This window comes from Macaca fascicularis, chromosome X (assembly GCF_037993035.2).
Source record: "Macaca fascicularis isolate 582-1 chromosome X, T2T-MFA8v1.1".
Taxonomy (NCBI): domain Eukaryota; kingdom Metazoa; phylum Chordata; class Mammalia; order Primates; family Cercopithecidae; genus Macaca; species Macaca fascicularis.
Window position 1 is genome coordinate 17,957,650 of NC_088395.1, and position 16,974 is coordinate 17,974,623.

Genomic DNA, 16,974 nt, shown 5'->3' on the forward strand with positions numbered 1-16,974 from the left:
CTCTTGCTGAATTGCCCCCCTCACCTCCTCCCCAATATAGCACCTTCCAGATCTCCCGAGGCCAAAAATTTGGGGTCTACTGCTATTGGAAAACTCACTTCAGAAACCCATCAGAAGAAAAACAACTATAATGAAAACACAGCTTCTTTATCCTTGCTGGTTCTCAACTTTTACAAGAGTTTGTTTATAGTGGGGTATAAATTAGCCCAAGAAATTGAAATCAGATATAGCTGGGCCTCTAAATGCAACTCAAGTGGGTGGTGATCTAGGAAGGCCTCTTCTGCCTTGTCAGAGTTCGTGGTTAGGGGGGCAGGGTGGGGTGGGCCCCTGCTCGAAGCCTGGACAGACAAGCCCAAAGGCAGCAGCCTCCCACCCTCCTCCCTGGTGGCTCCCCGTTGCTGCTGGCATCCCCACACTGTTCCTGCGGCCACCAGCCTGGATGAAAGCACACAGGCTGCCCCGGAACTCTGACAGCAACTCCCGCGTGGTCCACTGCCAGCCCTCCTGCCCCCAGTCCACTTTCAGCTGCTGAAATCGGAACGACTCTTTGGAATTGCTAATGCCAAACTTTTCACTTCACAGAGAGATAGAGTTCAGAGTTGGCCACAGGCAAAATTGCCAAGTACACACAATTTGTCTCTTTGGAACCCCCCTCCCTCTTTTCTAGATAACATTTGCTTTTTAATAGTATACTTCCAAAGCCGCAGCCCCTCTCAGACCTCCCCTCACCCCAGAGGAAAACTACCTCCTCAGCCTCCATGTGGGGCAAGCCCTGGAGAACTGAGGGTTGACTGCTGAGAACGCCTCGCTTTATATTCTGCAGGGAAGCCCCGCTGAGAGAAAATTTATTTCATGTACTTTCTGAAATGGGCAGCAGCTCTTTGAAATGAAATCCTCCTGCATGAACAACTGAATACCTCTTTTGTCTCTTTACTTATCTAATAAACTTGCTTACACTTTACTCTATGGACTCGCCCGAATTCTTTCTTGTGCAAGATACAAGAACCCTTTCTTAGGGTCTGGATCAGAACCCCTTTCCAGTAACACCGAGTCCCAACCAGAATCATAAATTCTTGAGGTGGGCCCAGCATCTGTTGTAACAAGCCCTTTGGGGATTCTGATGCATGTTCAATTTGAGAACCACTGCTCTAGGCAGAAAAGTTGACGGCTTTCCAATCTCTGAGTCCCTTAGTTCCTTATCATGGTAACATGGGTTTTACACATATGATTTCATTGTATAGTCCCAGAGGATAATAATACCCTGCAAGACAGATGTATTGCTAGTTGCTGTAATGAATAAGTCTAAATTTTCAGTAGCTTAACACAATAGAAATGTATTTCTAGCTCATAGAGCCTAACCCAGGAGTCCATTTTGACAGTAGGGGGTAAAATGGACTCTGCTTCACACAGTTATTCAGAGACACAAGCTGACGAAACCTTTTTCATCTTCCTCATTTGGCTTCCAAAGTCACCTGGGAGTTAGCATGGAACCAAAAGATGGGAGAAGAGAGCATAAAGAATACACACCTACTTCATAGGTACTTTAGCCCAGCAGTGATCACTTCCAGCCATATATGATGAGTGAGAACTAGTCTCATTTGGGCCCTACCTAGAGGCAAATGGTACTAAGAAATGTAGTGCCTGCCTGGAAAAGTTGCTCCTTAGCCACAACTACAACTGTATACCATAGAAGGGGCTGTAAATTTTTGACAAACGGCTGTCATTTCCACCACAGTTTTGCAGACAAACAAAGGGATTACAGTTTTGCAGATGAACGAAGGTTTAGCCAGATTAAGTAATTCTCTGCAAGTCACACAGCTTGTTAAAGCTGGAGTGGGAAGTCAAACCATGGTCTGTCTAACTCCAAAGCCCTGCTCTTTAGAATACCTCATCATGCCCTGTGTGGTAAAATAAATAATCCCCCTACCCACCACCCCCGCCAAAGATGCCCATGTCCTCTTCCCGAGAACCTATAAATATGTTACCATATATGGCAAAGAGACTTTGCAGACATGATTAAGTTAAGGTTGTTGAGATAATCCTGGATTCTTTGGGTGGGCCCAAGGTAGTCACAAGGGTACACATAAGAGGGAGGCAACAGAATTAAGGTCAGAGAGAAAAAGGAGATGTGACAATGGAACCAGAGCGTGGAGCTGTGTTTTAAAGATGGAGGAATGGCCACAAGCCAAGAGATGTGAGTGTCTTCTAGAAGCTGAAAAAGGCAAGGCAACAGATTCTCCCACCGAAGACTCCAGAAGGAACACATCCCTGCCAACACCATGATTTTAGGCTTTTGACCACCAGAACTGTAATAGAATAAATTTATGTTGTTTTAAGCCACTAAGTTTGTGGTAATTTGTTACAGCAACAACAGGAAACTAATAACCCTTATAGCACCATGTTTTTCTGTTGAGCAACTTGGTAACAGAGCCCCTTTGGCAGGGCCCTAAGATCTCTCCTCTCCATTTTTCCTTAGTCCCATCCAACAAGAAGTCCTACCCTCATCTGTGTCTTCCCAGCCCATCCCAGGGATAGAGCTGACCAGGGGAATGATGTGCCCTCATACTCTCAGAACTTCACACAGAGCCAAGATGTCAACCAAGCATCATTTTCAAAATACAAAAAAATAAATAAATAAATAAATAACATTTGAAAGTTCTACATATTAATGATTTTTATTTTATTTTATTTTTTTGAGACAGGGCATCCCTCTGTCATCCTGGCTGGAGTACAATGGCACGATCAGGGCTCACTGAAGCCTCGACCTCCTGGGCTCACGTATTCCTCCCACCTCAGCCTCCAGAGTAGCTGAGACTACAGGTGAGTGTCACCACACCTAGCTAATATTTTTTTTTTAGAGACAGGGTTTCATCATGTTGCCCAGGGTGCATTCATGATTTTTTTAAAGTGCTCAGAAAACTAGGAATAGAGGAAATTGTCCTCAACTTGATAAAGAGTTACAACTAAGATCATACTTGATGGTGAAAGACTGAATGATTTTCCTCTAAGATTAGGAACAAGGAAAGGATGTTCACTCTTACCACATAATGCTGTGCTGAAAAGCACAATAAAGCAAGAAAAGGAAATAGGATATAGACAGATTGACAAGAAAAAGTAAAACAATCCCTATTTGCAGATGACATAATTGTCTAAATAGAAAATCCTAAGGAATCTACCCCTAAAATTCCAGAACTAATAAGTTAATTCAACAAGGTCACAGATGCAACGTAGATACATAAAGATAATCACATTCATATATACTAACAATAAGCATATAAAAACTAAAATTTTAAAGCACAATAACTTTACACTTACTCTAGAGAAAATGAAACACTTCAGTATAATCTTTTCCTAAACATGTATAGGATTTGTATCCTGTAAATTACAAAATGTTAATAAGAGAAATCAAAGACCTAAATAAATGGGGAGACAAATCATGATCATGCACTAAAATATTCAACATAGTAAAGATGTCAATTCTCCCCAAATTGAAATGTATAGGTTCAATGCAATGGCTATCAAAATTCCAGTAAGGATTTTTATAGACATAGACAAAATTATTTTTAAATTTATATGAAAAACCAAAGGACCTAGAATAGCTATTAAAAAAAAACAATTTTTAAAAAGAATAAAATGGGAGGAATCACTCTACAGATATTATGACATTCTATACAGCTACAGTAACCAAGACAGTATAATACTAACAGAAAGATAAACACATAGATCTACGAAACAGAATAGAGAATCTAGAAATACACACACAAAAATATGCCCAATTGATTTTTTTAACAAATGTGCAAAAGTAATTCAATAGGAAAAACAGCCTTTCCAACACATGGTATTGGAACAATTAAACATCCATACGCAGAAAAATATAAACCTCAACCTAGTTCTACACTTGATCTTAGCCAAAAGGCCAAGAAAAAAAAGTCCCCTCAACCGAATTCTCACATCTTAGATAAAAATTAATTAGAAATATATCATGGACCTAAATGTGAAACACTTAAAAAAAATCTTTGGGATGTAGGCCTAGGCAAAGAGTTTGTAGACTTGATAACAAAGCACAATCCCTAAAAGAAGAAACTGATGAATTTCACCTCATAAAATGTTAAAACCTTTGCTCTGGGAAAGATTCTGTTAGGAAGATGAAAAGACAAGCTACATACTGGGAGAAAATATTTGCAAACCACATATCAAACAAAAGACTTGTATCTAAAATATATTTTAAAAATTTTAAATTCCACATTGAAAAAGACAAACAATCCAATTATAAAAGGGACAAAATACATGAACAGACATTTCACCAAAGAGTACATATAGATAGCAAATAAGCACATGTAAAGATATTCCGCATCATTAGCCATTAGGGAAATGTGGATTAAAACCACAATGAGAGATCACTACACACCTATCAGAATGTGTAAAACAAAAAATTAATGATAACACTAAATGTTGATGAGGTTACAGAAAAAAACTGAGCACTCACACATTATTACTGTTGGAAATGTAAAATGGTACAGCCAGTATGGAGAAAATTCCTTATAAAACTGTATGCCTGCATTTACCATACAACCCAGAATTGTTCATATCCCCCCAAAAATGGAAACAGGTTGACTCAAAAACCTATACATGAACATTCATAGCAGTTCTATTCATAATAGCCCAAAATGGGAAACAATGCCTTTCAATGGGTGAATGGTTAAGCAAACTGTGGTCCATCCATACCATGGAATACTACTCAGCGATAAAAAGGGACAAACTACTGATACATGCAATTAACTTGGATAGCCCCCAATGGAATGATGCTAAGTGAAAAAGCCAATCTCAAAAGACTACATTCTATTATTTCACGTATGTAACATCCTTGAAATAATAACACTGTAAAGATATAACAGATTCATGGTTGCCAGGGATAGGAGATTGTGAGGAAGGAGTATGTGAATATAAAGAGGTAGCATAAGAAAGGTTCATAATGATGGAGAAGCTCTGTATCATGATTGTTATGTAATTACATGAAGCTACCTACACATGTGATAAAATTTCATGGACCTACACACACACAAACACACACACACACTCACAAATGAGTACATGTATAACTAGTGAAATCTGAATAAGCTCTGTAGGTTGTATCAACGCCAATTTCCAAAGACAGTTAAGCAAGATGTCAACATTGATAAAGGTGGGGTGTAGGGTGCACAGGACCTTCTTGTACATATCTCTGCAACTTCATGTAAACCTAGAATTATCTTTTTAATAGTTTAAAATTTTTAAGTAAAAATAAAGAGCTCTTGACAGTTTACAAAACGATGTCATGAGCATTATCTGATTCAAGATGAGCCTCCCTAGGAGGCTAACCCCTAGCCTAGGAGGTTGCATAAAGGAGATTTGCACCCCATTTTACAGATGGACAATGAGATGCAGATGAGCAGCCACCCAAGGTCACCCAGTTGCTAAGTGATCGTGAAGACAGGTAGTTAACCTCACCTTTGATGATCCCCCAATCCAATGTTCTCTCTTCCTTCTTCCTTCTTTCCATATAGCAGGCATGAACCTTAATGGCAGGAATTTAACTGTACCAGAAATTTCCCCATTTCATAGTATTCTTTGGACCAAAGTACATCAAGCTCTAAACATTCATTCCTTCATGTTTGTAGAAAATTCAATTTTTGACACTATTGAGTTCCCTCCCCTGCCCTGGAGTCAAACAAAAACCTGGGAGGTTTCTATGATGCCTAGGAAATAGGCAAAAGACATCTTCAAGTCCCCCCTAAGCTGCCATCACCATTGTCTTAGTACACATGCTATATAGAAGACCAGGTGCCCAAGGTTCCAACTATACCATGGTGCATTGCCCTAGGGTGTAAAAACCTCCAAGATGCTAAATGAAGGGACATTTTCAAGATACCAGTGTTGGCCAAGTCTCCATTAATGGAGAGATCACAACTACCATCCCCACTCCATTCACTTTATTAAGAGCTTCTTTTTGAATAAAACATTACTTCTTATATTTTATGCTGGTTTATTATTTGTGGTTATAAGAAAAAAATTTTAAGCGAATTGGTATACATGTTTTGTTGCTGAGATACATGGTAGACAAGAAAAGATTTTCAGGCATAAAAATACACTACATCAATATAAAATTCTGTGGGGAAAGTGAAATGGAAATATAATTTCAAGGAGTAAAGAGAATGATGTAAAATTTCTGACTGTCAAAGAGCTTGTCATATACTTTTAAAATAGATAATGGTGGCTGTCATATCATAATATTTTGATTCCAGTAGGTATGATATAAGAGTTTTATTTTTAAATGTCAATATTTACAATATACTGACTGTCACATCCTTTGGAACCACAGTATTTAAACTTATAAAGTATTTTAGGTTTCAACTCTGTAAGCGTGAGGGAGTATGTAGTTTTGCAAAATTCTTTTAGGGGATATGCAAGCAAAAAAGACTTGGAAGATCCTTCATTGAGATGAAAGTTTCCTGCAGTGTGGTATGTGGGCAATTCTTCTCTTGGAAAACAAAATGATTTTATGTGGCACAATGATGGTCCATCAACTTCACTTGTCTAACATTTACCCTTGCCTGTTTCTCCTCCACCATCTGCCATTCACTGTGTCCTACTGTGAAGCTCTTCAACACTCACTCTGCACACCCTTCAAAACAACCTTCCATCCTCTACCCCTTCTGGGGCCCTCTCCTAGTCCCTGATGCTGCCCTCTCCCCCGCAGTGACTTCCTTCTCCGAACTTTACTTTACCACTCCACTGTAATTCTAGCCCTGCTCTCAGCCTCCTCCAATCTTCCCTCTTCTCCCCTCTGTAGTTCCTTCTAAGACTCTTCTCTGAGCATGCTACAGTCCTTTATGAGTCACAGCCTCCACCTGCCTGCAATCACTCACCCTTAGACCTTGTTCCCTACCTTCACATGGAAATGGACAAACATTATAAAAATGGTCCAGAAGTGACTGAATCTCAAGTAATACTGCTTTATTCATAGGGCATGTGGATGTTCAACAAAATGCCTGACCAAACCCCTCATCATATCAACATGGACAAAATATAGACACATGCTTACATAAAAATACAGTGAAGTGGGTCCACTTATCTGCTGGTATTATGAACTAGGTCACTATAACTGTGATGGCATATGATCAGAACTAAAGAGAAATGTAGGCAAGAAGTGAGGATGGTAGAGGATGAAGAGAGATCTAGGTGGGCTTGACCATTTAGGGAAGCTTGCCTGGAGCAGATCAACTATGAGCTGGGTGTCAATCCCTGTCCCATTGTGGCTCTGTTCCAGCTGTCTCCAAAGGTCACCCAGACTCATTGCATTGACCCATCATGCCTCAGAACCTGCACATGCCAGTCTGTGACTTGTAGGTGCTCTCCTGATATGTTTCATTGCAACATCTGGAAATAATAAACCCCTTGCTATTCAGAGGCAGTCATTGTATCAGTTGGCTACTGCTGTGTAACAACAATCACTAAAATGTGAGTGTTTACAATAAGAATTTATTTGTCACACACCAGTAGTTTGCCTGGGACTCACATGAACTAGCTTGGGTTCAGTTAGGAGGCCCTCCTTCAAGCTGTAGATTCAGCTGGGATTGCTTTCCTGATATGGTCTAAGATCTAGTCTCTTCCATATGGGTTAATTCTTGGGCCTGGGCTGAATGAGCAGTAGCTACCCATGGGAAGATCTTCTCATGAAGATAAAGACATGAGAGAGGGAAGATAAAAACACATAAGAAATCCTTGGGCCTTGGCTCAAAACTAAACTTGTGCTGCTTCTTCCCACATTCCATTGTCCAAAGTAAATAACAAGGTCAAGCTCAAAATCAAGTGATAGAGAAGGCTGTTTTGCCTTTTGTAAGAGAAGATGCAAAGTTACAAGGCAAAGGGCATGGATAAAGAGAGGGGTGTCAAATTGGGATCGATAAATCCTTTTCCTACAATCCCCCTCTGCCGCCTTATGTCCAGAAAGCCCATCTAATCATCTGGTTTCATTCTGCCTGGGTCTTGTCAGAATTCGATGATTCTCCTTATGCCTTCCCCCATTCCACAGCTCTTTTTGTGCCAGGGAAATTAGCTGCCAGAGACCTGAGCCCCTCACCAGCTCTTTCCAAGGACTATATATGTTTGTTTCTGATCCCCCCAGTTATGCTGTCTGCACCCAACACTGAATGTAACACTGTCCCATACCCTAAAAGGCAAGTCCCTTCCCTGGCCAGACTATGGTCACCTTACTTCCATGTACGTTGCTAAAAATCAGACCAGGTACTATTCTGTGATGGATTCTATCTTCTCTCTTCCCTAGAAAGACTCCACTATATGTTGCATTTATCTTTTTTTTTTTTTTTTTTTTTTTTTGTCTCAGACCCTGCTGGGACTCAGCCATCCCCAGCCAGGCCCCATGAGTGCTCAAAGGCCAGTGCTATTTCCTAAGGTATGTGTGTTGGATGTGGTCTGTTGGCATTCAGCATCCATTCCCACCTCCTTCCATTGTGTCTTCCCATACTACAAAAACTAGAAAGCTAAATACCCTATTTCTCTGACTCCCTTGCAGCTAGGCTTTTGCACATGAGCAGGTTTTACCAATGGGAATTCATACATGAGTCAGAGACCATGTTCCTACTGCTTTTCTGCCTTTAAGCAGAGATGTGTAGTGTTTCTGAGGCTGATTTCCAATATTTAATTTGCACTACAGGGGTGTCATATGTTCTTGCTTTGTGGCTTCTATTTCTTTATTTCCTTCTTCCCAATCAGCTTTCCCCTTCTTTGTATTCCAAATATAAACCCCAGACTGGAGTGCGCAGGTTCTGAAGAATGGTGAGGTAACCCAATGTGTCTGGGTGACCTTTGGAGACAGATGGGGGATTGTAGGAGAGAGGCATCAATAGGGACTTCCTGGTCCCTGGATGGTGTGTTTCAGTGTCAGCCTCCTCTGAGTCTTCACCTTCTCAATTGTGTCTGAGGCAGGATTTCTTTGAGTCAACAAGTTCTGTGATGTTTGGGCAACCATTCCTACTTGTCTAGCCCTTTAAAGAATATGGGAAGCACCTTCTTCTCTGAATTCAAGACTTTTCTGTTTAGATACCCAAAGGGGTTTCTGTTTCCAGCACTGAACCCCAGTAGATCCACCATGATGCCTCGTGGGCTTGAACTACAGTAGCACCTGGGTAAGTAGTGCAGGTTTTCCAAAAAGAACAATATCTGATATACCCACCTGTCAGCAGAGGTTTTCCAATGAATGCTGCCCAGACTGCATTCTTTACTAAACTAAGCCAGGCAGCAAAGAAGCAAGAAGGCATCACCAGGAGACCTAAGGGAGCCAGCCTCAGGCTGGTCCCAGCCCAACGTCTTAGTTCCCTTCTGCTTGGCTGCACCTTGCCATGGGGCCTCCTCTGATGCCCTTGAATTCTCCAGGCGATGCTAGGAGACTATTCCCCCATCAGTCAGACCACATGGACAATGCCAAAGGTTAGTCGCCACCCACAGATACTCCTCAGAATTTGTAAGAACAGCTTGTCTGTAACTAAGACAGGGGAAAGATGCAAGGGTGGAGAATGATTAATGGCCCCTTCATAGCTGATGTAAAGCAAGTGTGATCTGCATTTGGGGTGTTGATACTTTCTCACACCACAACATTCCCACATGGTAGCAACCTGGGGGACAAAAACAACAGCCTTGTCTAGGGGAGAGAAGGAGGTGTCTGTGTTCTTCAGTTGCTTTGGAAGAGAGCATGCATTTGGGAAAATGTTGCCATAGGGGGCTGTTGGGTTCCTGTGGAGTTTGGCAAAGTTGATGTCTCTGGAAAGTCCAAAGGTGATATATTTAATAGGCGGCTTGTTTTCTTTCTTCTTCGTGGTAAGTGTCTAATCCCAAAGGCAGTTCTTAAAGCAACACACAGCAGGTAAGGACAGACGAAGTCCCCATCAGACTACTGCTGAAACCAAGTGGGATTCTGCTTTTGTAAGAGGAATACAAAGAAACACAATGAAGGAGATGTTGATGGGGAGGCAAGAAACAAAGAAATAGAAGCCACAAAGCAAAAATGTATGAGTGGATGTGGACAAGGAACCCATCTCCATGGGATGCCTGTGGGCAGAAGGGAGCCGAAGCTCTGGAAGGGGGAAGCAGGGCCCTGGGACAAAGCATCTCAAAGTACACCGTATCGACAGTCTCACTGGCTGGAAGTCTTCGGGACATTGTGAGCCTATTTCTAAACAATATGGTTGTTATACCAAGAGTCAGACACACAAACGTCCACTGGACACTTCCCCAGCACTAATCACAATGCCTAGAGGTAAAAATTAGGCCAAAAATTTTAGATACTTTTTTCTCTGGTTACAAAGGTAACATATGTCCATTGTGGAAAATACAACCAGGTAAGAAAGAACAAAGATTTCATACAGTTCCACCGCCGAATTCCCACTGGCAACTTCAGCTGGGTTCCAAAAATCTGCCTAGAGGTATAACCTAAACTCACTTTCATCCAACAACTTTCCAAAGGTCAGGTGAATAAAACAATGCTTTTGGAAGATTTCTACATTACCATACTAGAAAATAGATATAATAATTGCCTTGCTGTATTTTCTTCTTTCTGTGGATCTTTCTAAAAAAAAAAAAAATGAGACCTTTCAGTATATGAAGTTGTACATCCTCATTTCTTCACTAATTATTATGTTCTATTTTTCTATATAACTAAATATTATTTGAAAAACATGCTTTTTGAAAGACTGAATTAGTGTTCATTGTTTATAAATCTTTTAGGATAGATCCCTAAAACCTGAATAACTATGTCAATGGGAATGTTTACTTCTAAAGCTTTTAATACTTTTTGCTAATTGTCTTACAGAAAGTTTGCACCAATTTACACTCCCACCACAATGTTTAAAGGTGCATTCAAAATACTTTTTGTATTTTGCTCTAGAAAACAGCCAGTCTTGGTCAATGTGATGCTATTGTGGAAATTTATGAAAAAAACTGAGATTTTTCAGTCTTGGTTCTGCTGTGTATCTTTGGGAAAATTAGTTCACCTTTTCATGACTTAGCTGTCTTAGGAACACCTCAAGCTCTAATATTTTTGAAATTGTGTTTTTTTTAACTGAGAAAGATTTTTAAATGTAAAGACCATATTTTATTCAATTAGTATAATGTCAAAGACGTAATAGTATTAAATGAATGCATACACTATTGAAAGTCTGTTCAGCACTTGTGATTGGTAGAACTTAATACTCCTGCAACAGTCACTAGAATAGCTATTAAGAGAGAGATTTGTATCTGTTTTGTTCGCTACTGTATTGCCATGCCAAAACGCATGCTAGGAACATATGGGGTGTTTTATAAATATATGTTCAATGCAAGAATGAATTCATGGGGAAAATTTTATTAACTGGATGTAGCCAACACTGTTGGTGCTCCACCAATATCCCTTTGGTGCACCTTCTGGGCACCTCCAGCTTTGGTGACCAGATTCCCCACACTGGCAGATTCCTGCCTCTAACACCTGGGTCTCTCTGCCTAAGACTTTATCTGGCCACAGCAGCATTCTCGGTCCATGCAGGGCAAACCAGAAGTGGTGGGGACCTAACACTTCCAGAAGCAATTCTCAAACAAGGAGGGATGGGAGTTGGTGGATAAATATCCCAGCTTCCTCACCCCTTGGTGGGACATTTTTGAGTTATGTTTTACACAATCTCTCAGAGAATCCTTAGTAGAAATGAGCCCAGATGACCACAGCAGTAATCTGCTCATTCACACACCCTCTTTCCCATACTCCCTCACCGTGCTTCTTGGGATCACCTTGCAAATAAACTACTTGCACCCAAATCTTCACCTCAGAGTCTACTTTTGGAGGAACTCAAATGCTGGAATCGACGTTTGCAAAATTATTTAGGTCCATGACTTGAAAATGTATCCCCTTTTTTTACAAGGAACACATTCTCCATCATGTTAATTCTGAGAGCGGGAAGAAAGCTGGTAAACTCACTTGGCAACAGTGACAAAACCCCACATTTAAGTGAGGTTTTGTGACTGTATGTGTGTATGTGTGTGTGTGTCCAGAACAGCTTTGGTCTCAAGGTTGATTTGAGAATAGATGTCAGGAAAGAGGGCAGATGGCCAGGAGTGGTGGCTCACGCCTGTAATCCCAGCACTTTGGGAGGCCAAGGCAGACAGATCACCTGAGGTCAAGAGTTTGAGATCAGCCTGGCCAACATGGCGAAACCCAGTCTCTACTAAAAATACAAAAATTAGCCGGGCATGGTGGCACGTGCCTGTAATCCCAGCTGCTCAGGAGGCTGAGGCATGAGAATTGCTTGAACCCAGGAGGCAGAGGTTGCAGTGAGCCGAGATTGCGCCACTGCACTCCAACCGGAGTGATAGAGTAAGGCTCTGTCTCAAAAAAAAAAAAAAAGAAAAAGAAAAAGAAAAAAAAGAAAAGAAAAAGAAAGAAAGAAAGAAAGAAAGAAAGAAAGAAAGAAAGAAAGAAAGAAAGAAAGAAAGAGAAAACAAAACAAAGAAAGAGGGCAGGCAGTTAATTATACTAGAGAATTCAAATTGAAGAGTTAAATGTAGCTTAAAGCTGGAGAGGAGTCAGAACCTGTTCTCGCCCCTGGGGAAGACTTTGGCACCAGGATGCCAATCACCACACATCAACAGTGTGAGTTACTGGAGCAAGGCAACCAAGGTTCATACTTTTCTGAATCCCTCCAGCTGCTATCACAGTGCAGAATACAAGGTAGGTCTTTAAGCAGGAGTTGTTCACTGCTTGAAGCATAATTTGTGTACTTGGGGACTAATAAACAAGTATAGAAAACTGTGTATATCAGTCAGGATTTTAACTGCAGACAGTAGAATCCATTCTAGCTAAGAAAAATTTTGAAGGCTAGAGAATCTCTGAAAAGCCAGAGAATGAGGTAAGGAACAAGGCTCACAAATCTCACCAAAGGGCTGGTCCAGTAGAGACACCTCTGCCACCTTCTGGGCACCATCACAACAGCTGGCACCACCCACCCATTGATGCTGAACCTTGCTGCCTCTGGAGGTTGTTGCTGCCACACTCACCCTGATGGATTCCATGCAGTAACACTGGCTTCTTCCAAGTCAAATGCTGACCTGCATGTATTTGACTGGCTGAGCCCTGGTGTCTAACCACAAAGGAGGTCAGGAAAGTGAGACTCTTTCTTCCATTGTGGGAGATAGTACTTAAAAGATGGGGCATTCTCCAAATAAAAGAAAGATGTTCAAAGGTGCTAGGTCAAAAAGGACATCCACTACACCTCACCCACCACTCTCCAGTGCCCTCCCCCACTGCCATAATGCTTACCATCCCTGAATACCTGTTAGCCCTGAGTTATGCCAGCCTAGTTAGTGGCATCTTTGTAATGGCTACATGCTAAACACCCAGCCAGAGAGGCAGAAGTTAGAGGAAGAGCATCAGTGGGTGATCGGAGCCACTGCCTGAGTTCAAGGACATATCCCCTCATACCACCTAAACAAGTATTGTCCACTAGAAATATAGTATGAGCCACAAATGCAAGCCACATATGCACTTTAGAATTGTCTAGTAGCCACATTTTAAAAAGAAACAGAAACAGATGAAGTACATTTTAATAATGTATTTTATGTAGCCTAATATATCCAAAATATTAATATTTCAATAGGTCATCAGTATAAAAGTGAATTTTGAATAAGCTATATGATCATTTTATTTTTCATACTAAGTCTTTGAAACCCAGTGTGAACCTTACACCTATTGGACTAACCATATTTTTAGTGCTCAAAACCACATGTGGCAATTTGATCCCATGCGGGACAGTGCAGACACTCCTTTCAGGATGGCAATACCCATGCTGTGCCCTCCTCCTATTCAGCTGCGAGCCACCTACCACACTTGTGGTGGGGCAGCCATTTAGAGAAGCCATATTTCTATAATATAATGTAGTGAAGAACTGTTGCTTTATTCTGTTTAGGAGTTGAGCTGAGTTACAAAATTTCTCACTCCTAGTCCTCAGTCCTCCTGGCTCCCTGGGAAGTCTATGATCATGTTCCCACTTTACTGCTGCCCTGCTGCTAATCCCTCCATGACTTCACCTTCCCCAGGGCTAGGGATCAGGCAATCACCTCGGATGCAAACTTTAAAGGGATGCCAAAAAACTCAGTCATTGAGATAAATATTTTAATGCAATATTTTAAAAAATTAAAATCAATGCAAAAATCCATGATGAAGATAATATCAATTTTTTAAATGACAACAAGGCCCTACCAGGGCTGGTTTTAGGGTGAGGCAAGTGAGTTGGGTGGTGGGAGAACAGGGACTGGCCTTCCCCTTCCCATTTCCTCAAGTGTCTCTAGACAATGGGACCACTTTCCTAGCACATAGTAAGTGCACAATATGTATTACTGGGGAAATGAATAAATGAATGACAAAAAAATCTTTTCTGTCTGGTTCTTAATTATTTAGTGTCAAATTCAGTTTTAATGAAATGCAGTAATATATTGGTTTGATACAATTGCAATCAAAATCCCATTGGATTTGTTTTAACTTGACAGATTGGCTCTCAAATTTACATTGAAGAATGAGTAGGTGAGAACAGTGAACAAGAACATGCAAGAAAAAGAGTTATTTTAGTAAGGAAGAAAAAAGTCTTCAAGAATGGTAGCCCTGTTTGGTTTCTGCTCCTTGTCTACACAACCCTCAGCCCTAGCTCCTGCACAGCCATGGCCCTGCAGCAGTTCTCCCATGTGGGGCAAATCATACTGCCAGGGACCCCCTTCCCCTCCCAAGCTGATCTTGGCAGGTAAGACATGGTTAAACAGACAAGGACCTTGAAGGGGGAAAGAAGGAGAAGAATTTTCCCAAAGTGCAGCCTATGGTCTGAGGAGTTTCTGAAATCAGGGAAGTAAGTTCCAGAGGTCCCAGTCCTACAGACCTTTATCCCCACTCTCCCACCCCTAGACAACCCCCAGGTCCTGGCCACATTGGTCCAGCCCTCTGGTAGCCTTGTCTTGCCCATCTCTCCCTTCTAGCAGCATCTGTTGGTTCACTCCTTTGTCTCCCACCTCCTGACCACCTCTAGCTGCCCACACAGAGTGGATCTCAAAACCCAAGACAAGGACAGAGCTCTGCTTGGTCCAACTCTATTGCTCATGCTTCTCTCTACCCTTAGTACTCTGTCCTCTCCCTCAGCACACACATACACACACACAAGCAGATGCACACACACATGCACACAAACACTCACACACATGTCCCCACTCCCTTCTTTCTTGCTCTGTCTGTCCCAGCCAGTCTAGCTAGTTGTTCCTCTTTCTCTCTATCCCATCACTCATGATACATTTGCATTCACAAGCATGCACTTGCCAAAATTCTACACTGCAGAGTTCCCTTTCTGCAGAGAGAAGCCTGGAATGGCAGGACCTGTGGTCCAGAGTCACCTAACAAGCAGCAAGTTTAAGAGGTCCAGCCAGTGAGCTGGACTACTTAGGGAGGGACGGGGAGGGCTGTGTCAGAACAGAAGCCTATAGTAGGAAGCTGGACCTCTCAGCCGCGAGGACCATATGCACCCTTGGGTTGTGTGTGAAGGGTGTTGGTGCTGCTAAGCTGCCTTAACAAAAAATGTGAGTGGCAGAAAGGGGCTCTAAGAATCAACCCCGCAGAATTTTGACATTGAAAATCCACTAACACCTCTCTCAGCACATGTCCCAGCGTCCCAATGCCATATCATACCCTCATTTACTCCAGCACCAGAGGTAGAAATGGGATAGGAGACAAAGGGCTAGACTCCTTCCTCTAGGCTGGGGTATGCATTTCCTTCCTTTCTTCCCTTGAGGTGAGGAGGCTTCTCCTTGTGATGGCCTCTGGCTTCCAGCTTCTTGGCTGTCCAAGGGGTGCCCTGCCATATACAAAAGTTCATGGTTGTGGCTTCGGCCTTCCCTGGCCTAAGTGACTGGGACCTTGGGAGTGAAGCCCTGTGTATGGGACCAGGCTCTCTGAAACCGCACTCATGAGTCCTGAGAATGCCCCAAGGCCTCTGCCATACTACCTCCTCCCATGCCACTTCATCTTCTTTCCCCTTCCTCCCCCACTCCCCTTCTCCTTGTACCAGACACCACGGCACAGTCCTGAGGAAACTGGGTGCCCTCCTGCATCATCTACATCCAAGGCAATGTTGGCGAAAGAAAAATTGACCCAAGAACAATTGCCGGCTAATATATGACTGTGATTATTGAAGTCATTCCGTACTTTCTGGGAAGAAAATGTCACTAACTTGTTAAATGGGTGCTCTTTCTTGGTCTGACAGGATTAGTCTTCCATCATCTTCCTTCCTACAAAGACAGGTGGAACTTTCCAGAGCCAAGACCTTTCTGTCCCCTTTGACAGTCTTTCTCTGTTCCATTGAAGCTTCCTTATCATGTGTTCACATTGTCAGGATTTTACCCGGTGTCTTATCAGCTAATTAATCAAACAGTCATGGCCGGGCGCGGTGGCTCAGGCCTTAATCCCAGCACTTTGCGAGGCTGAGGTGGGTGGATCACGAGGTCAGGAGATCGACACCATCCTGGCTAACGTGGTGAAACTCCGAATCTACTAAAAATACAAAAAATTAGCTGGGCATGGTGGCGGGCACCTGTAGTCCCAGCTACTCGGGAGGCTGAGGCAGGAGAATGGCGTGAACCTGAGAGGCGGAGCTTGCAGTGAGCTGAGATTGTACCACTGCACTGCAGCCTGGGCAACAGAGCAAGACTCTGTCTCCAAAAAATAATAATAATAATAATAATAATAATAGTAAATTTAAAAAAATAAAGCAGTGAATTTCAAACCAATCTGTATAAAGATTTAATATGAATTTCTTGCCTATATATAAAATGCTTGCATTATTTTTTTTCGGTTTTTTTTTTTTATTATACTTTAAGTTCTAGGGTACATGTGCACAATGTGCAGGTTTGTTACATATGTATACT

At 41.9% G+C, this 16,974-nt stretch overlaps 1 protein-coding gene across 1 annotated transcript in view; it reads right to left on the bottom strand.

The window, feature by feature from the left end:
• Positions 1-288: 288 nt before the first annotated feature.
• The window catches only part of BEND2 (BEN domain containing 2), a 123,777-nt gene continuing 107,091 nt past the window's right edge, over positions 289-16,974 (bottom strand). Inside the window, 1 exon segment of the mRNA XM_074030206.1 lies at positions 289-574. Within this exon segment, the coding sequence (XP_073886307.1) occupies positions 289-574 (286 nt within the window).